The sequence below is a fragment of the Pocillopora damicornis genome, chromosome 4, assembly GCF_964200805.1.
Source record: "Pocillopora damicornis chromosome 4, jaPocDami1.2, whole genome shotgun sequence".
NCBI classification, from domain to species: domain Eukaryota; kingdom Metazoa; phylum Cnidaria; class Anthozoa; order Scleractinia; family Pocilloporidae; genus Pocillopora; species Pocillopora damicornis.
The window spans coordinates 30,432,146-30,456,855 of NC_142673.1; the positions used below are offsets into that span (position 1 = coordinate 30,432,146).

The following is a 24,710-nucleotide window of genomic DNA, read 5'->3' on the forward strand; positions in this document are numbered from 1 at the left end:
GAAACAAAAAAACCGACAAAACGTTCTTTTGCTGTTGTTGTTGTTGTTGTTGTTTTTTTTTCACATTGCTGATTATACACTCGAAGCTAAAGCTTTGTGCGCAAGCATTTAGAACAAAGGGAGACGACTGGGCACGACATCGTGGGATCGTAGTCGGGTGGTTGGATTACCTCCACCACCATCCGACACAAGACCCCTTTAGATAACGTTGGCATCCCGCAGAAATTAAAAAAGACAAAAAAAAGACAAAATGAACCAAAACAGACAAAATATGACAAATGAAAGGTAACTGAAAGTTAACAATTTATTTACATTAGCACGGTACAAGTCTTAGAAACAAATTTACCAAGATTCGTCAAACACACGAGCATAATGATGACCAAGTTTTTCAATGTTTTTCACAAAGATCGCCTTCACCACTTCCTTTTGAGTTTTGAAGGCTGTTCCTGAAAAAAAGAAGTCATAACTCAGTGGGTTAGAGCGACGATCTTTTTTTAAAGCTCAGCGCGATTTTGGTGACAGAGCCATTACTTAGCTTGCCACGTAATGTTTCAGAGTACTCTTCTTAATAATGAGATGTATAGCAAACTAGATATCTTGACTTCACAAAATGATGATGTCACTCGCACTGACTCGCAGCGTGATATTTCCCTGTACAACGGTGTTACAAAGGCAAAATTACAGACCTTCCGTTCATTTTTCCTCTCTTCCCCTTTTTTAGTCACAGGACAAAAATATGAAGATACTAAAATAATTTTCATTTATTACAAAGCTTGCTGCCTCACAAAACAACACAGCAGGTGCGTAAAATAACAAAGATAACGTTTAGATATCATGATGCTCGAAGGTAACAGTAAAAGGAGATATGTCCGGAATGCGAGAGAATAGGAATTATGCACCCCAAATAAGAAGTTTTGTTACCTTGCTGCCACCTTTGCCGAGTAGCTTCTGGTGTCATGGCAGAACTTGGAGGAGGAAATTCCTTAAAGAGAAACGTCAATGTATGGAACAGAACTCAGTCTTTCGACTTATACCGTCGAATGAAAGTTTTGCTGTTCATTTTTCTGGATATGCATGTGGTTGACATGATTTTCATGTAACATCGAAAGTTATCTGTGAAACGTGTTGTTAATTCGAGGGCTGTGACAACCTTGTAAATTGAAATATTAGGAAATATTATACCACACCAGAAAGACAAGTAAACAATGCCATATACTCACCTTAAGGACTTTCCACATGGTGTTGAGTATGGTATAAATTTCCTTTGGCTTCAGGAGACCAAATACAGCACCAACCCGACTAAGCGGAGGAGGCAACCAACTTGCCTACAAAAAGAATCACAGTGTTACTGAGCAGCAAAGTTTTTCTTCCTCAGCCGAAAGAGACACAGGCTTACATCTCTATTCATGAGATATATTCATTCCTTCGTAATGACTCTCAGAGGAGCAAAAAATTTAGTTATTACTTAAAACTCTTTCGAATGTGGTATAGAGGATTCAGTTTTCTTTTCAAACCCAAAATTACCAAAGAAACTGAATGACGAGGACAGATCCACAAATGTTTCCTCTACCGATGGAGTAAAAACCCAGAAATGAGCAGAAGGACACTTCTTGTTCTCGACGAGGAAGTCAGTATTCTCCTTTTCAGGCAGTAACCGGTAACATTTACCGCTTGTAGTACCTCTTATTACCGTTTAAAATTGCTTGCAATTCTTGAAAATTCAACGGGTAAATGGATTGCTTTACCGGTTTGGAAATTATTTTACCTGTCATGCTTAAAATAAGGGAGAACACTCGAAAGTTCTTCGTCAACTAATTGTCACGTATTTCATAGGCTCTGCTATGTGAATACAGCTTGCACTTCGCTTCTTTGCATTACTCACCTTTGTCATAATGTCTGTTATGAAACACGTGACTTTAAAATTTAGTGATGATTGGTCAACTGTCGAGCCTCTATATACTTCCCAGTTGGACATAACAGTTGCTAGCAGACTGGACACTAGAGGGCTGCATTTGGACAGTGATGAGACACCTGATGAGGAGTAATGAAATAAATTATGAGAAATCTCAGCACTTTCCTTGACATGATACCGTTTACTTTAGGTGAGTGTTATGAGCTGTTCAGTACGCTCAAGACAACAGCAGTTTTAAATGGAATGAGGGAGCACGTACAAGTCAGTCAGGCCTATCATCACAAAAAGCTTAAAGTGAATAGCTACGTATTAGTTGGGCGATGTACTGTTTCGCGGTAACAGTCATGAAATCCAATAATGATTGGAAATCAATTTGGGTAGATACATTATCAACGGAACAATCCAAAAAATTGAAGGGTAGATCCATCAAACAATCCATTGGTGCTAAATACAGAACACATACCACAAGAAGTATACAAGTATCAATCAACAAAAATATTCAAGAAAAAAGGAACCACATACCTCTTGCCACAATGCTTACAAGAGCCCACAGGATTGGATTATCGTCAAATGTTTTCTTTATCCGTAAGTCGCTGTAACAAATCATCAGATCAAGTATGTTTGGATAGTTTTCTTGGTGTTGGCGAACGACACCGTACATTTTCCATACCATCATATTGACATTGCTTATTTTATGATGTTACGGAAAATTTTTGTCGCATCGACATAAGCGTTACATTCCCCGATCAGATTGAAAACGGCTCCAGTAACTTCTGAATTTTCAGATCTGCTTCACCAATTGTTCCTCTTACAAGGTAAATATTTTGAAAAGATGAGCTGAATATACACATATTGGAAGGATGTTTATAGAGTTCAGAAATCCCAAGGAACTTCCGTCAACGTATCCCTTAGGCTCTTTTTAAAAAATTCCCTGGGAATTGTTTCCTACAACTAATTGAAGTACCGCAGGGTGTACAATCCCAATTTTAACACTAGGTGGGAAAGAGATCTTGAAATCTATAAGATATCTGATATCCCAGGGAAACACCTCCTCGAGTACATGCCTATGTTAACCTACCGTTCAATTGTAAACTTTAGACTTTCATCATCTGGCCAATCAAAGCTAATGGGTACAACATCTGGACACACAAGCTCCATCAGCAGCAACGATAAAGAGTCCACATATTTATGGTGAAGAGCAAGGTTAGAACCGTCTGCATCTCCCTGATCACACGTGCACAGCATGAACACAACATCCACAAACACTTGACTCGTCTGCTGCCATACTTGTGGCTAAAGAAATGTAATAGATGCAATTTTTTTTAAATTGAATCTCCCAGTACTTGTCAGCTATAGAACCAATTCGCGCTCAGTTCCTCTCCTCAATTAATAAACCAAATCAATGATGAAACATATGACAAAATAGGAAAAGAGAGACAAGAGTAATAGCTGGAGACAAGAAAAATTAGGCGCAAAACGATAGAAGAAAAATATTTGATCAAGCAAGACAGCTCATGTCCATATTTGGTTTATTTTAATGCTATCAGCCTTTTAATACTACATCATCGTTATTTGTTCTTTGACTTAACATCATCACAACTACAGTCTGTATGTTTTCCTACTCAGAATGATATTAAAAAATTCCCTCATTTCGAGATAACTTGTTCGTGGAATTAAAGGTAATAAGAAAATAACCTAAACCAGGGTTAAATCAGTACTTCACCTCAGGTGCCTTTATTCTGTTGTTTTTCTCTATGTTACCCACAATTCCACTGAAGAAAACCGACGAAGGAGTTAAAGGAAGGTGCGAAGAGATATGAGGGTTTCTGTTTCTCTCCAATAATGACACGTTAATGTTTGTTAAGTCCTTCTCTGAGTCACTTGGTTCAGCTGTTACGCAAAATCAATCAATCAATAAATGGACACAGGAGTGTGCATGTATGAAATTATCAACTGAGAAAAATTCAAATTTATTTTAACTGATACCACGCTTATGGAGGATGAATGTCTGAGGTATTCAGGGATTTTCCTAATCAGGTCTCAGAAACCATTCTCATGGCTGACAAGTCCCTGCAATTCAGCCATGGTTTCGACTCCAGTCGAATAAATTTTACAAAATATCATTGTAATTCACAAACAGATGGAAAGATACTCAGAATAGCGTACTCTATAGTCTCTAACCGTCCACATCTAAGTTAATTTGGTGGCACTAAACATTAAAGCACAGACTGAAGCAAATCCACCAAAAAAATTCAGCCCAGACATCAACCACATCCCTAAAAGTGCAAACTCTGAGCAGCATGAATTGAGAGTTCTCAAGCTTGTTTGATATTCTAACTAACCTGGTAAAATTCCACCAAATAAGGAAACGTGCTCCTATAAAAAGCAAAATGACATCAAAATGAAAAGCTACCGAGATACGAAAAATTCAAATGCTCAAATGTATTGTCCCAGGTCTAGCTAAAATTTATAGAACTGGTGTGGTTAACTTTTCCGAAATCTTTTCCTTCTGCTAGCCTACCTTTTTAAGTGTTCCCTCCACCAGAAGTCTCATCAAGTAAAGTCTGCATCTGTCATCTTTGGAGAGAAGAAGAACCATCTGTCTGCAAAGTTTGATGGACTTCACTGTTTCTGCAAAGAAACAAATTAAAAACCTTTCAGACAATTAGTGTTTGATGAAAAGGCTCGCCACAAAAGAGTCCCTTGCATTTTTCTGGTGACTTCAAAAGTGCTCTTATTAAAGGTTACTGAATTTTTGCTACTAGACCGACATGGTTTTGAACTTTTTTCTTTAGGTTAGCACTTGGTTTTAATGAAATAATCTGCAAAGAAAAAACAAACAAACAAACGTGTTCTTGTGTGGTGGATTCTGTGTGCCAATTCTTTCATGGACTAGATATACAGGTAAAATATTCATCCTGTTCCTCTTAAGAATGGAAAGGTGATGAATTGGGAGGCGATAATTAATTGCGAAGAAACTGGAAATCTTCCTATATAAGTCCCTTTAGATGGAGTGCAGAATAACGTTAAAAAGAGGTTTTAGCCCATGTTTGCCTACTAAATTAAAATCTACTTGCACTATTTCAGTAACTTTCAGCACTTTAAAATTGACTAGAAAATTGAGGTGAATATCGGCCACAAGTCTTTAAGTTCCCTCTGTTTGATACGATGGCATGAAGGAAACGGAAAAAACACAGAAATATCTAAATGCAGTTGTAAGCTAAGGAGCTAAATTCTTAGGGGTATTATTTGTTTGCTGAAATTCTTTCTTCATCATAATCTTCACACAAAGCAGTCCGACACAAAACCCATGCAGAGTGTTGATCATCCAAACAATAACAAGCTCTCACCACTTATGCTTCCATCTTGTTTTCTCAGTTTGTTTAACAACTTGAAGAACAGCCCCACACAGTTACTACATATTTTCATCATGTTAGAAACTTTGTCTGGCATAATTTTGTCCAACGACAGAAGAAGCTCCAGAGACTTCAAAGAGACGTCCAAGTTTGGATGAATCAGTAAATTAGTCAGGAGGCTGTGATGTCTTTGAAGTGATGTACACATCTTTGACCTGTATTGGTTGGAGATTAAGATATTTGTTATTCATGATTAAAAATAAAACTTAATTTTATACTAAAATTCATGCTAACATACATGAAAACAGGTGTTCCTTGAAAAAGTTCCTAGAAAACACTGTTGTCCTGTGTTTAATGCACTGGAGTCTGTATTGAATGGCCTGGGTTTGAGTTCAAATACCTCTCCCCACCACCAAGGCAAAGTTGTTCTGGGGGCAGATAACGCTATCCAGTGGATAAAACACTATCCAGCGGATGTGTTGACAATACATGCAACGCTATTCCCTGTATAGCATAGTATGTATTTATCCAGTAGATAGTGCTACCACAATTTGAACAGCCTGACCCCGCAGGGGCGCAAACGGGTATCAGTGAACAGTCACAGAAATCCTGAAAGCAGGAAGTAGAGGGGGGAGGGTGAGGGAGGGGTTGGTGCAGGTCGGTGGTACATGGCTCTTGTCTCTCTTTTCTGACTTTGTCATACATTTATTAAGTTTTATGTATCAATTATATTTCTTGATCTAGTTTAAAGCCCTGTGATGATTCACTACAGCAAGTTAGGCCTCTTCATTCATAAGATGATTTTACCTCTTTCAAATGAATAACAAGTCTTCTTTTATTAAGCTTGGCAACAATGTTTTTTTTATTTGCAATATCACGTACCTCAGCAGATTTGCATTTTTGCTTCCAATGGAAATTAATTCATGAAGATTACTCAACAAACCCAGCAACTTAAAAGAAACGACATGATCAAAATAAGATTACATTTGTCTACGTTTGTCTTTATCAAGTCTCTCGTCTTTATTTGTCTATATCACTGTTTTCTCCGTCTAACGTCTTTATAAACGCATTCAGCTCATCCAGGATTCATTTTGCTTGCAGTTAAGTTCCAGTTTGTGTGAAAACTGATAAGACAAATGTAACTACTTGGAAAATGCATTTTTTAAAATTAATAATCATGAGATCTGACCAATTTTAGTCCAAAAGTGCAAATATCAGGATCCAACAGTTTCATTTTCATTCTACCTTAAAAATGCTGGACTCAACTTCAAAAAGTTGATTTGGTTGAAAGAACTGAAAAATTAACTTCCTCACAATGATAAATGTGATGGCTCAGTACCTTCTTGGAGTGTGATGCAGTGCCAGGATACTTGCCAGTTGACAGACATGTTTTCACAACATCATCCAACAGCTGTGTGTAGTACAGCTCAAGATCGCAATGCAGTTGAACAAATAGCTGAAGCTAAGAACAAACCATCACTGTCAGATAAAACCTCTACCTGTAAACTGTCAATATCCAGACAAAAAGACAAAATTTCAGTGTAATCAGCTACTGATGAAAATTGCCTTTTCCCAGCACATGCTTTCTATGGGCCACTGATTGGTCTCCATCATTTTTAATGAGAGCCTAAAATAAATGGCTGTCATGAATGATAATTGACAGCTAAGGAACTAAAGCCTGACTGTCATCTAATATCATCTCATTAATATCATTTTTTTCATTTCAGGCTAAGGAACTAAAACCTGACTGTCATCTAATATCATCTCATTAATATCATTTTTTTCATTTCAGGCATATTTATAATATTATGCTGACATTTTAAAGAATTCTTTTTACAAGCAAAGTCACAAATTTTATCAGTTTTAAGCACCAGTTCACTTTGTATTCAATTGAATCTGCATACAAGACTGACTGATACAGCCTCTGTAACCTGTCCTTATGTACACATGTAAAACAGAACACCTTGCAGAATTTGCTAAAATCTATGTATGTACATGAATCTGATGCTACTGCATATTGCATGCAACCCCTCTCCCCCCGCCCTCCTTCCTCTGCAGCAATGCTTGTCTTTCCTTTGACACTTCAGATACTTCAAGTACAGTTACAGAAAGTTGTAAAATCTTAGAAAATTCAGCTATTTATAAATTAGCTCTTAACCCTTTAAAGGGGGGAGGGAGGGAGGCACAGAGAACTGTTTACATCTCAGACCAGATAATGTCAGCAGACAATTATATGTGCATATTTTTGCGCCAAATAGAGGCTAATACTTATCTACTTCATTTAAGTTACAAATTGATGACATCTTACCGATTGACTGGATCTACTATTCAGCAGAACATGGTTGAGAATCCCTGCTGCTAAAGTTCTTCCACTGTAAATGGCAATGGTGACTAACATTTGAAAAGTGTTAGAAACCCTGTAAACATAAAAATTAAAAGTTTTTTAAATGACTTGACCACTTCTCCATTGAGATGTACATGTACATTTGTAATAAGTTATGAGAATTTGGTGTTTGATCAAGATAACTTCTACCTGATAAGTTTGAGTATTCTCATTAAAATAACTGCATATGGTGCTACATTGGTGAGAGAGTATAACAAATGTAGGTAATTTGGTATCATCACCTGAGTTGATGTTGTAAATTGGCCACTATTGAGAGTTTCAAAGCTGATGTTTAACAAAGAGCCAATGCCCAAAATGTCAGCTTTGAAACTCTTAATGGTGGCCAATTTATGTTATCACCTCAGTTGATAATATCAAATTATCTTGCTATTCTCATTACCTGTTTGGTGGATATATGTATGGATATTGTTAAAAGTCAAAGGACACTAGAGAAAAATTAAGCAGCACTGTCTTATGGTGTACATAATGGTTATGAAATAAAACTTAATTTTGACTCCAAGAAATAAAAATTTAATTAAAAAAGATCTATTGGCCGAGGAGGCTTGCTTACAAACATGCACACACAAAAAAATAAACTAATCATGTCCCCAACTTAAATTTTTACATACACGATGGAACTTCTTGTCATAAAGCAGAAAAGATGTTTTTCTGGAGTACTAACTTGTTCCTAGTTGACGTGATAAGTGCCTGGCACAGATCTTTTGTGTGATGAGCCATTTCTGTAAGAAATTCACTCTCTGTTTTTCTAGTGTCAAGTGAAGCTATGGTTGTGTTCTTGTAAAACAGGCTGTGCCTCTCTATAGCAATGTCTTTAAGTCTAGTCAGCAGTAATCCCTGCAAATTTACATCATTTGACTTAAATTTCTTTTTTCAAGTACAAAGGAAATGACACATAATTCAAGTCAATAGTGTATCATTCATTACAATGGTTAATATGAGATCTAAGAGCACATCATGACATATATATCAATCAATTTATTCCCCATCTTTCTTATTAATTAAGTCACATAACTCACCATTGTTAAACTGAATGTTTTCTGCAATTCAGCTTGAGCCAAATCAACCTCCTTTGACTCTGCAGTTAGTTATGAAATACAAGACCACAAATTATTGACAGTAAGATGCTCTTTTGTTTTATACAGTACAAGACTATTCAATGGGAAATAAGCAATTTTCAAATGCATGCAAGAAACTTGTGTAATGTATATTAACTAACATGCATCCAGAAATTATTCAACATACTATAAAAATTACATAGAGTGATCATTGTTAGAACTTGATGCTCTCTTGGAAATGATTTCAAGAATTCATTTGATTGAATGTTTTGCTGCAAATGCAGTCTCCGTTTTTTCCATTCTGTTACTTTCAGAGCACTTTCTCTCAATCAAAAGCTTCAAAACACTTTTGTCATATCAAATACATGTAGAGATTTCATACAGTCTTCACCCAAACATTTAATAATAATAATAATAATTATAATAATAAAAATTTGAGTATTTTGTTGTGTGATTTACATACAGTTACTATACTGTGTGAATCATTGTAAGGCACTACTGATCATTTTTGTTAGAAATGATCAGTAGTGCTCTACAATGATTCACCGATAAAAATATTCTATAACAACCTAAGCCTACCATATAAAATGTAAATGAGACTTACAATAAAATAAAACAAATCAGGCTAAATAATGCTCATAAACACTTACTAGATAAAATAAAATTCTGGTCTAAAATGATTCAAGAAAAGCCAGACCAAAAAGGTAGATCTTAAGATTCGCATTTAAAAATTGTCAATGATGGGATAGCATGCAATTCAGCAAGCAAACTATTCCACAAACATGGTGTGTATTAATAGTGTATTCTGACATAATGTTAGTGCTGTAGTACTGATGAACACTGTTAGTACTGTCAGTAGTACTAATGAATAAGCAAAATCTAAAGGAAATCTTTCCTAAAACAGGCAGCATATGGAAAAAGTAACACCAAATTTTGTATTTTAACTGATACCTCTATCTGTAGGCTTCTGACAGTTTTCAAGAAGAAGCTGAAACACTTCAAGTGCTCCTTCCTCCATGTTCTTTATGACATTGACAACTGATGACACCAAGCTGAAGAACATTGGGGGGAAGTAAAATCTTCAAGAAGTTTTCAATAAATAAAAATAATTTCCTTATCGGGCAATGGATAGTATTGAACTAAAAGTTAAAGTCAAACAATTCTCTAATTCTATATGTAAATGGTAATGTGCTACTAAATGATGATAAAGCTGAATGACACTGCATGCATATTTGGAATGTGCAATCTAGTGCAAAATATAAAGTTTTCCACATAAAGGAGGGACTAAGAAAACAAACAAACAAACAAACAAATTTTCAATAATTAGTATGGTGAGAAACAAATCAAAGTGCTGGAAATATTATTTTGTTTGTGTGTGATAAAAAATATGTGTCACTAGCTACAGTGTAATCCGGTCAAACTACTGCAGCTTTATTCATCTGATTTGAATTTTTTTTACCTAATTTTCCAGTCCCCTCTCTTCTTAGACTGCTCCAGCAACTGGAGAAGGACTTCAGGAGTCACTAAAAAAATAGGAAAAAATAAATTTAACAGCAATACATGTTCAGTCAACTAAATCAACAGGCATCACCATCATTACTGGACTGTAAATGTTTTGAAACAGTTTAATTTTCATGTTTCTAATTTGCCTTGTAATTAAAATGAATCATTGTTTGAAACAAACTTTAAGGTTTTATATTACAACTAGAAAGAAACTGATTTGAAAACTTGTAACAAGAAAAAATTTGAACATAACATAATTATACAACATAACTGTATTACTTTGGTATTTACCTAATTATAAACCTAATATTAAGAACAGCTGTATGATTCCCATTATATATCATCTCAATATAATTTTGCAAATCACATTCGATGGTTCAAACATCAAAACTAAAATTCCCACCACAAAGTTTGGTCTTTTTGCAAGCTGCTCCATACTAACTAAGAAATTAAAAGAATGAAATAGTACATAATTTGTACTCTGTACACATACTTATTGACTAAGTAGGAGGACCTGATAGAAAATATTTAGCTTGAGGTCATCAAGTATGGACAAGGTGCAACAAGGTCTGTAATGTGTCATGACCAAAACCCAAACATTATACCATCTGGCATGATCTGACTCAGTCAATAAGTATTTAGCTACAGACACACATCAATTCTCTTCCTTCCTTTCTTATTTCAGCTAGCATATCACAGAGCTGCAACAATGGCCATTCACCTTTTTCTTGCCCTACATGTACTTGGACCATGACTTACACGCACTTATACATGGATTTTTTCAAATGTTTTTCAATGAAAGGAAAGGTGAGGGCAGGGTCTTAGGGTTCCTATGAAAATAAATTTAAATTGAATTCACCCCATGATAATCAAACCCAAAAAGAAACAAAACAATACTTACAGGCAGTAATAAATTCAGTGATAGTTCCTCTCAGTAAGTCAGGTGATGATGTAGCAATGTGTAGAAGAAAAGGAAGAGTGGATAACTGTTCTTCTCTTTCAACATTGGACTTTGGAGAGGTTGCGATACTTTCCTGAAAATCATAAACACAAAAATACTTGAAACCAGTCTTGATAAACATATTCATGCTGGGGTTCAAATTTTTCTTTGATTCTGAATTCTTCAAAGCAGCTGATTTTTTTTCTTTGGTTTGTAACTAAGAGAGAGCAAGAACAGCTTCACTTACATGAAACATGGCTAGCAGGTTATTCTTGACTTCTTGGGAATGTTGAAGAGAAAGGTATGTCAGAACATGCACTACAGTAGGGGTCATGACAAAGGTATCACCACCCCCTCCCCCTGGGGAATGACTTGCTGTGTATTCTTTAAGTGCGGCAGACAGCAACTTAGGAATAAAGACCTGATGGAAATGAGACCTGCAGCAAAAAATGTGTATTTTAATATTCACCTCATAAACAATAGATCATCAATAGAGACTGATGTACTAATGATGTTCACAAAAGTTACTGTAAATCACATTAATTTATTACATTATTATAGTTTACATTAAAATCACATTTATTACATTATTACAAATTTAAGTTAATTTATTATGTTGTTATAGTAAATTTACATTAAAATCACATTTATTACGTTACTATAAATTTACATTAAATGTACACAGACCTGTTTAGAAATCAGCTAAAACAGTTCAATAGGCATTCACATGTGTTTAGACATGAATACATGCCAAGGGTTGTTAAAAGAATGATTAAAACTTAATAAATGACTTGCAGTGACTTTGACAAGCATAATTATTTCGGGAAACTCTGACTCTTACACATTTGGCCTACAAAGAACTTGTAAAGTATTTCTGTGCATGGTGCCATGATATATGTGCTAGGATTCTCTCCATAAACAGAGGAAAATCTCATACACATACCCAATATGAGCTACAACCCAGTCCAAATGAGGAGAGCTGTTCATTGCTATTTGAAGCAGACACTGCACACATACGTCAGCCTCACCACGGCTAACTCTGGCAAATAAAAAATTTTAAAACAATAGTTGCTATTGATAAAAAGTTAAAATTGAACTAAAAGGAACTCAATAATCATTTGTTTGGTTGTTTTTTTTTTAACAAGATTTAAATAACAACAATTGACTATGATCATGTCTGCCTTCTGTAATGAAAACATTACATGTAGGTGCATTACTTTGCATTTTTAAATAACTATGAATTATTCTTAGAGCTGAATAAAACACCTTATGAAGCAAAATTACCCTAAAGCCATTCTTACACTGACAAGAAATATGTTACACTGCATGCATACAAACATAAAGGTAGCTTACAATTTTGCACTGCAATGGACTGTAATATCCATCAATCTTTGAACAGCAGGAAATAACATCCACTTATGAAGACCCTCACTTAGAGACAAAGTTATGCCAGTGGCTGTAATGAAAATATAATTATTCATGATATTAAAAAAAGATGAAAGAAATTTGTTTTTGTCACAAGTATAGACATTTGCATAAACCTTTTATCATCCAATTAGATGGGCAAGGGGTGTAAGGGTGTAAATATTCAGCTTGATCATCAAAATGCTGGTCAAACTGACCTCTCCTTCCATTATTCTTTGTGACAACTTGCCCAAGAAGGTTCAAAGACCACTATATATAAATAAAAAAAAATAGATTATGAGTTTTAATAGGTGCATGATGCAAAATAATTTCTATTTATTTTCACTTGTAATTAACTGGTTTATTTCAAAATTAAAAACTGCAGTTATAATAAATAACAAGGTCATATGCTATACATATTCATACAATTTGTATCACTGCACTGCACTCAAAGACACTGAAGTAAGGTTCTTGAAGAGTTTGCTTTTGTTACAATTAAATAATCAGTAACAAAAAGAGAAAAGAAACCAAAGAAAAAATAAATCAAACAAAATTTTTTAAAATTAAAAAGAAAAAAAGGAAGAAAGGAAAACATAAAAACTACAGGTAGAGAGAGTCTACCTCTTCAGATCAATAGAAGCTCATAATAGAATAATGTAATTTGCCTAGCTCAGGAGGAAGATGACAGCAAAGATGCAATAAAAAGATGAGCTACTGCATTCATAACCTTAAAATCAAACTATCTGAACACTGTCAGTATTACCTGACAAATAAGTGGTGCCCAGGCAGTAGGGTTATTATCAACAAATCTGCATACAACTTCACTGACATTCTGTAAAGCAGATATTAACTCAGGGTCCAGGGTATCTCTATGACAGACAGCTGTAGTCCCTTAAATGCATTAAGAAACTAACCTCAAAATAGTCCTCTTTATGCATTTGTTTGATCAAATGTTCTTTTTGAGACTTCATGAAATTTATACTTAGACCTCTCTCACCACCCATCCCTGATGATAGAACTTATTACAGTCTAAAGATGGCAGACACTACATGAGGTTCTACAGTCAAATATACATCAGTGACATATAACACATGACATATAACACATTTACACACACACACACATACACACACAACCATAATTTCTTAAAGGCACTGAAGCCTCCCCCTATAACATTAGGATGGTTCCATCCATTCAGAAAATGAAAATGATGTGCTTGTGTAGTTTGTAAAACTGTAAAATCATGAAACCACTCTACTATAAGAAGGATAATTGCAAACTCTTTTCAAAATCAATCTCCACATAGTAAGAGAGCTTCTTAAGCATATTACCTGCCAATGGACAAAGTGCAACAACAAAAATGTTACCGGGCTAAGTTAGAATTTGAAATTCAACAACAACAGAAAAATCAGCTGTATTATCTTACGGAGTACACAGCTGTAGACAAATATGCAAACACACATGGAAAAAAAACGTACCAGATAATGCTTGCCTTTCTAACTCTACCATATATTTTTGAACAGCTTCATGAAACACATCGCAGAGTTGCTCTAAAACGGCATGTCTTGCACAAGGAAGAGAGTGCAGCAGCGCAATCGCACACTGTGTTTTCTCAGCGTTGGACAAGATTTTCCCTGTTTCATCCTTTCCACTCAGAAAAGACTGCAGACGAAGCCTTAAACTCTTGTTTTCAGGCAAATTAAAAAAAAATTATGAAAGTACACTTGTAAAATCAAAATGTGAGTTTGTGCGTTAATCAATTCAATTTCTGGATAAATTTACAAAAACGTGCATGCATACCATATTTCGTAAACTAAAACAAACCAATCAAACCATTTTGTTCAAAGTAAGGTAGAGCTAATCAATATAAGATTAAAAATTTATGGGTTCAACGGTGGAGAAGATGAATTTAAACAGACTTATTTAAGGCCTGAAAAAATGCTCCGAGATTTACCTGGGATTCTTCCGCTGCTTTGTCCGCCATTTTGCATCTAGTAGTCGTTCCAGTCTTTTTCTTGTGTGGAATCTCACCGCAGACAAGTAATAATAACGGGCTCATATTTCATCAGCTGGAATCTGCACGCCTTGCAGCATTATAAGTTACCAATAGTTTAGGATGGGAACTTGTTTTCCTGTGGAAAAAGCTCTTTCACTTTTACTGTGTGAGTGAGATGACATGTAAGCTGACTCGTGATTTGAAACATGTTTCGTTCGTCGCGATTGTTGCAAATCACTGCCTTGTTTGCGTTGTCGCTTGGCGCAGGAACTCTCCTGTTTCTAACAGCGCGATATTTGAAACGGAAGCGCCGTGAACCATCAACTGGAAAGAGCTCATCGTACAACGATCGGCCTTTGAGAAGAAAGAGAACTTTCACAGCAGGTAAAGGTAGAACGGCAAAGTGGTTTGATTTAAATAATAATCCTCCTTCATGTCGACAAACTAGGCTTGAGCTGATAGAAATCAAATTCGCGAAAGTAGCTAGCGAGCCCACACACATCAATAATTTAGTTTCCAGTTTATCTTTCAATATTGATTGTACATTGTACAACTTACATTGTTTTCAGAAAAATTAATTTGTACAATTTTGTTCAGGTAGAGGTATAATTATTTTTTATCCCATTATTTCTGAGAGTACTTCAAACTTACTGTTTACTGGGAATTATTTTGATCATGAAATAGCCAGATTATCAATAAATAAATCGGAGAAGCATAATTTGACAAAACCTTTCCATGGCTGTGACACAATGTTGATACTCAGTAAAATATGATATTGAAAGTATTTCATTGTTTGTTGAGGGACATTTTTGATATTTTTCACGTGCGCGACGAGGTACTTGAAATGGCAAGTCATTAGAGTTAGTATGAAATTCGTTGTCTGTTAAATTTCAGGCAAATATTAATGAACGTTGCTCAGGGAGAAGTTTTTCACCGCAAAATATGTGGTTAATATTGACAGAAACAATACTGGTGGTTTCATAAATTCAAAAAAAATTCGGCTTGGCCACGATAGCGATAACTGTTTAGTGCCTATGTGAGAGTCTATGTAATGTATAATGATGATTCCTCTTTCACATATGTATTAGTTACCTCCTATTATTGTAACACCATATATCATTTCAGGTCAAAAGTACTTTAAACTGCGGATGCACGTGCAGTGTATATAGGGTTTTTTGAAGAAATTGTGATCAAAAAAGCTGATAAACATTAAAATATAAGTGCATACATACCTGTATTATAATCACTCAATAAATAACACCAGAAGTTTATTATCCTATTTGTCATGCAGTATGCAAAGACATTGAAATTTTATTTTTGATCAGTATCACTATGGTTACTGTATTAGTGGATTTAAATTCTTTTCACATACTGCATCAATGTATTAGAATGTATGATTTCAAGTTTGAAACAACTTGTGGCAGAAAATTGACAGAAGGGCAAACTACTAACAATGAAATAGGTTACTGTACTTTTGCTGTGTAGCATTCTACAAGAATATCAGTCATACACTTGTAGCTTAAAATTATTTAATCTGTGAACCTCATTAGTACTGACAGTTGCTATCAACAACCAGATAATGATTGATTTATGCTGTATATATATGTACACCTGTTATGTCTTTTGATTTATTTTTGTACTCATTTATTCAAATTTTCCTTCCTTTGACAGGGAGCTCAAAGATATCTGCAGCTGGTGAATCTTCCAGACACACCCCTAGAAGTACAACAAGCTTAGATAATGAAGTTGTGTTCCGAAGACATGCAGCAAATCTTCAATCACCAAATGCTGCATTGGATGATGGTGTTCTAGTTAATGGTAAATAATTGGATGATTATTTTCTTCTTGCTAGAGTTCATGAACTGTATAGTTTAGGCTTAGCCTAATATTACTTAAAATAAAAATATTACTGGATAGTACAAATTACATCAATTTCTACCAGATGGAAGGGTTTCTGAAGATAGTGCTATTGACCTAGGAGATGTTATCACAGATGAAGAAGAAATTGTTGAGGAGCTTATAAAGAGAGGTATGTTTTTTATTCATAATCCTGAATACTTTAAAACTCCTGATTTTCCAAAGTCCTTGTGTACGAAGGAGCTATGATCCTGTGCAGGTTAATTGTTTCTCATTCAAAGGACATTACTCCATGAATGTATATAAACATATCAGTCTAAATGTCAATTAAAGTTGTACAACCATTTTGAGAGTCTCTTGAATGTAAAGAGGTACATGTATAATAAAGATTTTAACTACATTTTGTACAGAAGTGTCTTATTTGTTTTATATAAGTATTAAAGTTTATTTTCCTATATGTGACCTACCAATTGAATTTTGTGATACAAAACAGGTGTTGAAAACTTTGACATGGCATTGGAACATTGGTATGAAGCTACAGATTATGTGATGGAATGGCGGCGTCCAGGTCTCTCTCAGGGAGGAAAAAACTCATTCTTCCTTATTGAAGCGGACAAAAAGCTGAATGCCTTGATTAGTGGTTCCAGAAAGCTGCGGAAAGTGATTGAACAGTATGATCTCATGGAGACACCTTTAACACGGACACCAAGCAACATGTTGACATGGATTGATGATGGGAGTTTACAGGAGCAAATACCCTTGGAATTCAGTGAAGATCTGGAGGATCAGAACTCTTCTGATGCTGATTCCTTTGTGTCTGCATCTGATAATGCACAGTTAGAGGTACTTTTGTTGTTGGAAGTATTCAATTTAAATGTAGAATAATTAAATATTAAAAGGTAATTGAAGTTTAATTAAAAGATGATACTCCTTAAGCCACCTTGGAATACCAAGCAGGAGTTATTTCAATTTTTTCCATTTAACCCTGTTTGTTTGTTTGTTTGTTTGTCTTTTTTTAGCTCTTTCTCTGTCTCCTTCTCTCCAACTTTCCGTCTTCCTTTTGTGTTAGTCACAGATTCCAATTCTTGGCAGCACTTTATCAGATAGTTGTCTGGTTTATTTTATGGGTACTGTATGTGTAGACCTCCAGACTTTTCACAAAAAAAATTTTCTCTTTACTTTACCATATGATGATGAAATTATGACTTGTACTCAGGTTGCCAGAATTATGTGACTTTGTTAGCTTCTCAATGCTGCTTTTGGGCTGAACAATCAGACAGCATTAAATATATAAATAGTGTGATGTTTCTTCTGAGTTAAAACATATATTGTACCAATTTTGTTCTGTAGTTTGACGATATCACTGATGAGAGACTTGTCAATGAGTCACAGCGACTGAAGCTGTTTAGGGAAGCTGTTCTTCATACAGCTGGAAGTCATAGGTACACCAATAGAATTTAGTGCTTCTATCACAAGCAAGTAAACTACATGTATCTACAGCTCTGTAATTAAATAATTCAATAATGGTGACAATTTCATGTGTTTTACCACCATAATATTATAGTTTATGTATATGCAAACTTTCATAAGTTCAACAGTTGGAAGATTGATTTAATGTATGCTGTACATATTTTGATTGTTTTTTTTGTTTACTCTTTTAGTCACCTTGAGTTTTATGTGTCTGGACTGCATCATTACATTCGTCATGGTATCTGCTGTCGTAAGATCAGGTGCAATGGTTAACAAAATAAGTAACATGAAATTGGAAAATCCCCTTTTATTTTGTTTTGTTTTGTGTATCACAGTAGCTGTACCTTTTACATGACTCATTCACTATAAGAGTAAATTTAAGTTAAACTTAAATTTGTTCCTATGCATGGTCACAACATGCCAAAATTCTTTTCCTTTGTTTTGTGTTAATGTTATAATTTGTTTTATTGGAAAGCAAGTTTTTCCTCAGTTTGTATTAATTTAAGTTGTTTTAAGTTCATACATTGTATACATTATTTCATGTCATCATTAAATAAATATTTATTTCCCATGATGAGGTAAACTAAGAAGATCCCATGTTTTCAAAATATAAAGTCAAACAATATTTGCTCTTGTCCTTGGATAGATCTCATTTAATTCTTTCCAATTTTTTGAAAACATATTTATAACATTGTTTGTTTGTTTTTATTTATTTTAGAACAAATGAGGTGGGATGTGAAAGTGACATGGAATTTCTTGCCAAAGTTCACTGTGTGAGACAGGCTTCTGAGGTTTGATTTGTTTTCATCTTTTTCAGTGATAGTAAATTTAATTAACTATATGACATGTTCACTATGAGTTTTTTGGAAAGTCCTTTCATCAATTTTTAAATTGTTTTTCTCAGATCCTCTTTGTCTCTTTTTTTTCAAGATGGTGTTTTTGTCTTCAGAAACACGACAGTGGTTCATTGATGCTGGTAGACAAGCTTTGTCAGCTGTCATTGAAAGTGCAGGCAAGGTAAAATACTGAGTGCAGACTTTGGCATTTGATTGTATGAATATCTTTCTGTGATTACTTACTATTTCTGTTGCAGATATCTCCTAATCTTTACTACTGACAGTAGTTTATGACAGAAATTTCCTGGTGCAGTTTTACAATCTACTTTTACTACCAGTGTACTATAAAGTTCCTGCTAAATTTTTCAGTAAAAGTGAAGAACAGTTCTTGAAAGATACTGTCAGCCGACTGTTGGCCAACTGTCGGCTGACAGATGGCCAACAGTCGGCTGACACAGTTTTTGTTATGTTTCTAGCCAAAGTCTCAGCTGACTGTCGGCCAACTGTCGGCCAACAGTCGGTAACCTGTTGGCAACCTTTCAGTAACCTGTCGGTAACCCGTCAGTGGGTCATAAACTAAAATGATCGTAAACATTTACCAATTGAATACTTCTAAAACTACATAAAAAGGGGAAAAGTCATTTCAAAAAGATACCTTGCACTATACTCTCAATAGCTATAATGGCTTTTGCCCACTTTTTTGCATTGTCTAGCAAAACTTGATTTCATTCATCAGCCATATTGAAAAGTTTTTCTAGTTCCCAATCCCCTAAATGCACTACAGTTTTCTATCAAATTTTGGTCAACTTAACACTGTCAGCTGACTGTTGGTAATGTGTTAGTAATGTGTTGGTAACCTTTTAGCCAACTGTTGACCAACAAGTTACCAACAGCTGGAAATGGGAACCGTTGTTCTCTATTACTGATTTTTCTTGATTGGGTATCAGTGAACTTGTGATTTAACAGGGTACACTGAAGTGCATGTGTGCAAAGGTGAAAATGTGAATGATGTAACCCTGTTCAGTTTGTCTGACTTCACTTTGTATAGGATCCATCTGACTTTCAAGCAGCATTTGATGAGTTGGTGGAGTACTCGTCATCAGCAGAAAACTGGGGGCAAATCAAAGAGGAGCTGAATGAGAGAGGAGTAAGACTAACAATGAACACTGTGGCTTAAATCTTGGAGTGTATACTTACAATAAATGCTTTAACTTAATTTAAGTGAATTAAGTTCAAATCAGACCAAGATTAGAGTGATTTGTAATTTAAGCTGCAAAATACTGTTGACATATGTGAGTCAGCATCAAATTTTATTTAGTCAGTCTTGTCTTCTGATAAAATAATAAAGTATTTTGGGAAATTACTCAGAATTTCCAACAAGTCGCATTAAGGTGCAAAAACTGGTTCATTATGGGTCATATTGCCTGTGGGAGCACAGATAGTGCTGAATACTTCTGGTTTTTGATTTGCAGGAACTAGGATTTTCCAAAACTCTATGTGAGGCCTCTCATGTAGAGGTCTGGAAAAATTCTCGCACCTTAAGTAAGCTTAGTAGTGTAGTAGGAAATGAATTTACAGTGTAAAGTGGCACAACTTGATCCTGTCCTGGCTACCAAAATGTGATTGTTATGGTGTAGATTATCTGAATTTGTCAAGTATTGGATATTTTGATATGTCTGACAAGCTCTTTTCCTTTCTTATTCATGCTCTGTTGTACCCATTGAATGATCTACTACCAAGAATGTGTACAAATCCATGTAACATATGATGATTCAGTTTGAAAATTATGTTCTGTGGTCTCTTTTAAGGTGGTTGAAATTTCGTTCTATGACGTACTTCTGGACTTTGTACTATTAGATGCATTTGATGACTTAGCCACCCCTCCTTACACAGTAGCCACTGCTGTTCAAAACAGATGGTTGTCAGCTCGAATCAAGGAAACAGTATGTGATAATAAAAACTCAGGCTTGCCTGTATTCATGCATTTTTTTACAGGGGTTTGTATTGTACACTAACAATAATTTCAAGGCCACATTTTGATTTCTGTTGACCCTGAGAGGGAGGGGATAGGTAAGAAAAAGCTTCTTTCCCCTAGAGGAGAATGAAGTTTTTGTTTCCAGAAAAAAAAGAATCTACATTATACTGTACATAATTGCAATCCCACTGAACAAAACAGCTCAAGGAAATGAAACTGCGGACAAAGAGCCACACTGCGGTGTGAAAGCACTTCTTAAATTAACTTTCTTGTGACATGCAAAGTGTCTGCAAACAACACTAAGGCATTTTATTTAACTACAGTTTTAAAATTTTATTTGCCTTTAACCATTTTACTGTTGTCATCTGAACATTCTGCAATTATTTCCATTACAGCATTGTACATTCTTTATTGTTGATGTTATTTTGATATTGACAGGCCCTTACAACAGCCATCTGGGGAGTTTTAAAGGCTAAAACTTCTTATCTTAAGGTCTGTTGCCACTTCCAGCCATAGATCGTTTTATTATTTTTACAAAATACACAGTATTTATAGGTGATCCTTACTTAAACTGAGACAGAATTTCTTCTTACAATATCAATACCATATCAAGCAGACGTGTTATGAGAATGAAGAAAAATATAAATCAGGTGATTATAAGTTGATCCAATTCCAAATTCTCTAAACTGACATCACAAAAGTTTCATGGCAGACAGTTAGGAGAAATACTTAGGAGATCTTAGGAGTGAAAGTGTCAAATCTAATTTACACCAACAAAAGTTGCAGCTATTGAAACTAGTGGTGTCGTTTTTGTTGTTTGAAACTGTAACTTTATATAAGCAGGGACAAAACAGGGGCCTCTCTGTATAAATTGTGTTGATACTCGACTGATTTTGGACGTTTTTGTGAACACAGGACCCTTACGGTTTCATGGCTCATTTCTATGTAGTGGCGCAGTATGTTTCTCCAGTTCTCGCCTGGGGATTCCTGGGATCAGATGACAAACTGAAAATAGTCTGTGAATACTTCAAGGTAAATTAATTTAAATCATTTGACAGTCAAGCGTATGTCATTAATTTGATATAATTCAAGAGTTTAGTAGAAACTGTATTTTCTCGAATAACTGCTCAGGATGATTGATTTTTGTGTAGACATGCAGGCGGCTTTATTTTCTACCCTTAAAGTATTATTTTCATCCTCTGCAGAGCCTTATCCTTGATTTCATCAGGGACTTGTTTGACTTCACAACCTGTGATTATTCGTCAATTGAAAGCTTGTGCGACTCAATCGTGAGGCTGGCCAAAGAAAGAAGCGAACAGTTATTGAATAGCGATACCTGTGAAACCAAGCTTCTGCAAGCAGCTGCTTCTTTTGATGAAACGCTGATCGAGGCACCGACCACTCCTAGCAAAGAAGTTCAAAAAAATGAAGAACACGTCTAAAGGAAGACGTTTTCAATTCAACTTGACAAAAGAAGCTTTTTTTTAACCATACCGCCGAACCTTGTCAATCAAAAAGAAAAATGACTTGCGTGATGCTAAGAGTGGAAATAGCGCGATGAAATAATTCGGATTTCTAATTTAAGGCCAGTTACGTTGAAGTGCAAGATTTTGGGAGTATATTTGAGTATATTTTTATCTTGGAGGGAAAATCTTGCCACTCAGTGGATCACAAATCTTGGTAATTATTTTAAATAGGAAATGATCATAAGATATTTCATTTTATTGTTGGTGGCTAGAAAATTGGACATCTTACTTTTTCTCGATTTCTCCTGATATCCCTTGTCTATTTCGTATCAAGAGTCACTTTTCCATGCCAGTTTTGGCAAGGTCAGAAGACTTGGAGGTACAAATGGCTTGCCAATTGTACATATGAACAACAGTGGTTTTAAGGATTTTTAAAGGATTCACGAGTACAGAGCTGTACAAAGATGCATGGACTTGAAACAAAAGCATTTGGTTTTGTGTCCCCTCTTAAAGACAATATCATTAAATTATTTTAGTGTTTCAGATGAGTGTAATGACATTTTTGTAACTGTTTCTTATTTATTATTACAGACAAAATAACTTTATCTATCCCTCATAGCAAGAAAAACACACTTTACTGATCTCGTCAATTATTCCAGCCTCACCTCTTTGTTTTACTACCATGAGTGATCAAGACAGAATTTCTTCTTACAATATCAATGCAATATCAAGCAGACAAGTGATGAGGATAAAAAAAATATCAATTGAGGGATTACTACTTTATCCATCAACAAATTCTCCAATCCATCACTAAGAATTGTATGTCAGACAGTAAGGAGAATTACTAAATAGATCTGAAGGGAGTGAAAGGGTTAAAAACTAGAACTCGAGTAACGAAAAGGCTTGGTATGTTTACAATGCCTTGAAGTTATGATTAAGTCGAGGCTAAATAATCAGGAATTACTGCCTGTGAAAAAGGGACAGCTGGTTCTAGTGCAAGATTAAAGGTCCCCACCCCCTACTCCGTCCCCGTCCTAATGTCAAGTTAGATGTTCCTATACGATAAAAAAGGAGTAATTTTTGTTGTTAGACAAATTTCCGAGTTAGTTCTATTTCAGAGGTATCATCTAAAGCAGCACAGACACGCTGATTCCAACCACAAACAACAACATTAACGTATTTTTACAAGTTACTCCAGGAAGGACGAGTAGTAAAACAGGGTTTGATCGCAGGCACTGCGGAAGAAATCCAGCTCGTTAACCAAACCTTGAAAAATGGAAAGGCACTTCTGCTGTTCCTCAGGCTCTACTTGGACAAAGAAGTGATCTACGAACCTTTCCAGGTGGCTTTGGTCGCTTGGCTTGTTTTCATCAAATCAGACGTAATATGGGTTGTTCTTCTCGACTGAAGCGATGAGTTGACCGGCAATCCAGGGCCATAGCATGGTACTTGGTAACATGGCAATGCAAAGGTACTTGGGATCGTTTTGGCTCAAGGCACGTTCATATCCCACGTACGTTGCTGCAGCCGGCCCCATAGCCACGCTGTCTGAATTTCGAAGCCGCCATTTTTTGTAGAAAATCGTGGTTGTAGCGTTTGAAACTCTCTGATTGGGTCCTGTAGAGTAAAGAGAATTCAGGTTTGCCAACTTCTTGCATCTTCTCAGCAGCTTGTTCGTAAGAATCCACTGCATCGAAGCAATAAGCAGCATCCTGTACCATGTAGCCGCCATAGACATTAGGGTCAAGTGATCCTTTAGCCATGCCCTGGATAAACTTGGATTCCTTTGCCTGATTGCGGATGATCTCACTATTTGGATCGTTGAACAAAGTGCTACTGAAAGATCCTTCTTGTTTGAGAAAGGGTCTTTGTGAAAGGAAAGTTAGATGAAATGTGACCTTCCGCGCTGTCTGAGGCATTTCTCCCGGTTTCTTGGAAGGAAAAAGAATTCATTAAAATTTCTTACACGTTTCCAGCGAAATGAGAATCAGGTTTAAAGCGGGCGAGGAGAGAAGGGGATCGCTTTTCTTTGCGGATAACTTTCTCGAATTCCATTCCAAAGTAAAGTCAAATACGATCGAAATAGAAAGGGAAGAAGGGGGGGGGGGGGGGGGGAGGAAGCCAGATTAGCCATTTACTGTAGTGTAAACTTCAATTAAAACCTCAATGCATATCAAAGACCACTGATCGATCTACAACACACCTCACTGATGTTTACAAAAGCTGGGAAAATAAGGCCGGCATCTAGCTTCCTCTGCTGATACTTTAATTGACGTATTAAATTAAAATTGACCGAACTATCAGTTTGGCTTTTTGTGTGTGGAAGAGAGCTGGAGAAGCGCACCACTTAAGATAGCGTCAAAATAAGAAGAAAATGGTGGAAAGAAAGATACTGTCATTCAAATATTCAAGTGCAGAGACAAGTTTTCTCAAGATGAAAAGATAAACTAACGGAGTGGATCTCATGCAACGTTTCAGCCCGAAGACCTTAACAACTAAAGGTTTCCCTCAGTGAGAAACATTTTCTATAACCACT

At 35.6% G+C, this 24,710-nt stretch overlaps 2 protein-coding genes and 1 pseudogene across 3 annotated transcripts; 1 reads left to right on the top strand and 2 right to left on the bottom strand.

Annotated features, from left to right (window-relative positions):
- Positions 1 to 284: 284 nt before the first annotated feature.
- On the bottom strand, positions 285 to 14,646 carry LOC113676975 (integrator complex subunit 5). The gene is made up of 25 exons (XM_027193721.2): positions 14,529 to 14,646; positions 14,053 to 14,257; positions 13,338 to 13,465; positions 12,793 to 12,844; positions 12,524 to 12,626; positions 12,114 to 12,209; positions 11,418 to 11,607; positions 11,132 to 11,264; positions 10,187 to 10,250; positions 9,679 to 9,779; positions 8,689 to 8,747; positions 8,334 to 8,506; positions 7,577 to 7,685; positions 6,608 to 6,730; positions 6,151 to 6,218; positions 5,263 to 5,483; positions 4,434 to 4,543; positions 4,255 to 4,288; positions 3,636 to 3,802; positions 2,991 to 3,205; positions 2,435 to 2,505; positions 1,883 to 2,031; positions 1,221 to 1,325; positions 922 to 982; positions 285 to 446 (listed from the first exon to the last, which is right to left on the bottom strand). The coding sequence occupies exons 1-25, from the start codon at positions 14,631 to 14,633 to the stop codon at positions 343 to 345; spliced, it is 2,946 nt and encodes a 981-aa protein (XP_027049522.2). The 5' UTR covers positions 14,634 to 14,646; the 3' UTR covers positions 285 to 342.
- LOC113676976 (mitoguardin 1) lies at positions 14,623 to 22,827 on the top strand. Of its 2 annotated transcripts, none has more exons than XM_027193722.2 (13): positions 14,623 to 14,954; positions 16,242 to 16,388; positions 16,513 to 16,599; positions 16,921 to 17,270; positions 17,778 to 17,869; positions 18,089 to 18,157; positions 18,616 to 18,688; positions 18,828 to 18,914; positions 19,782 to 19,880; positions 20,542 to 20,676; positions 21,147 to 21,200; positions 21,624 to 21,740; positions 21,914 to 22,827. In XM_027193722.2, the coding sequence occupies exons 1-13, from the start codon at positions 14,777 to 14,779 to the stop codon at positions 22,148 to 22,150; spliced, it is 1,725 nt and encodes a 574-aa protein (XP_027049523.2). In that variant the 5' UTR covers positions 14,623 to 14,776; the 3' UTR covers positions 22,151 to 22,827. The 2 variants fall into 2 exon arrangements, with proteins under 2 accessions (XP_027049523.2, XP_027049524.2); XM_027193723.2 differs by having other exon boundaries at positions 14,626 to 14,954; positions 16,549 to 16,599.
- Positions 22,828 to 23,363: 536 nt separating this feature from the next.
- Positions 23,364 to 24,093, bottom strand: LOC149047691 (uncharacterized; annotated as a pseudogene).
- Positions 24,094 to 24,710: the final 617 nt, after the last annotated feature.

Excerpts from the sequence above, each read along its gene's own strand:
- LOC113676975 (XM_027193721.2), bottom strand. The coding sequence starts at position 14,633 with ATGAGCCCGTTATTATTACTTGTCTGCGGTGAGATTCCACACAAGAAA. Across the intron at positions 6,731-7,576 it reads ATAGTAGATCCAGTCAATCG|CTTCAGCTATTTGTTCAACT; the intron begins GTAAGATGTCAT and ends GTTTGTTCTTAG. Across the intron at positions 447-921 it reads TCGGCAAAGGTGGCAGCAAG|GAACAGCCTTCAAAACTCAA; the intron begins GTAACAAAACTT and ends TCTTTTTTTCAG.
- LOC113676976 (XM_027193722.2), top strand. The coding sequence starts at position 14,777 with ATGTTTCGTTCGTCGCGATTGTTGCAAATCACTGCCTTGTTTGCGTTG. Across the intron at positions 17,870-18,088 it reads CATACAGCTGGAAGTCATAG|TCACCTTGAGTTTTATGTGT; the intron begins GTACACCAATAG and ends TTACTCTTTTAG. Across the intron at positions 21,201-21,623 it reads CTAAAACTTCTTATCTTAAG|GACCCTTACGGTTTCATGGC; the intron begins GTCTGTTGCCAC and ends TTGTGAACACAG.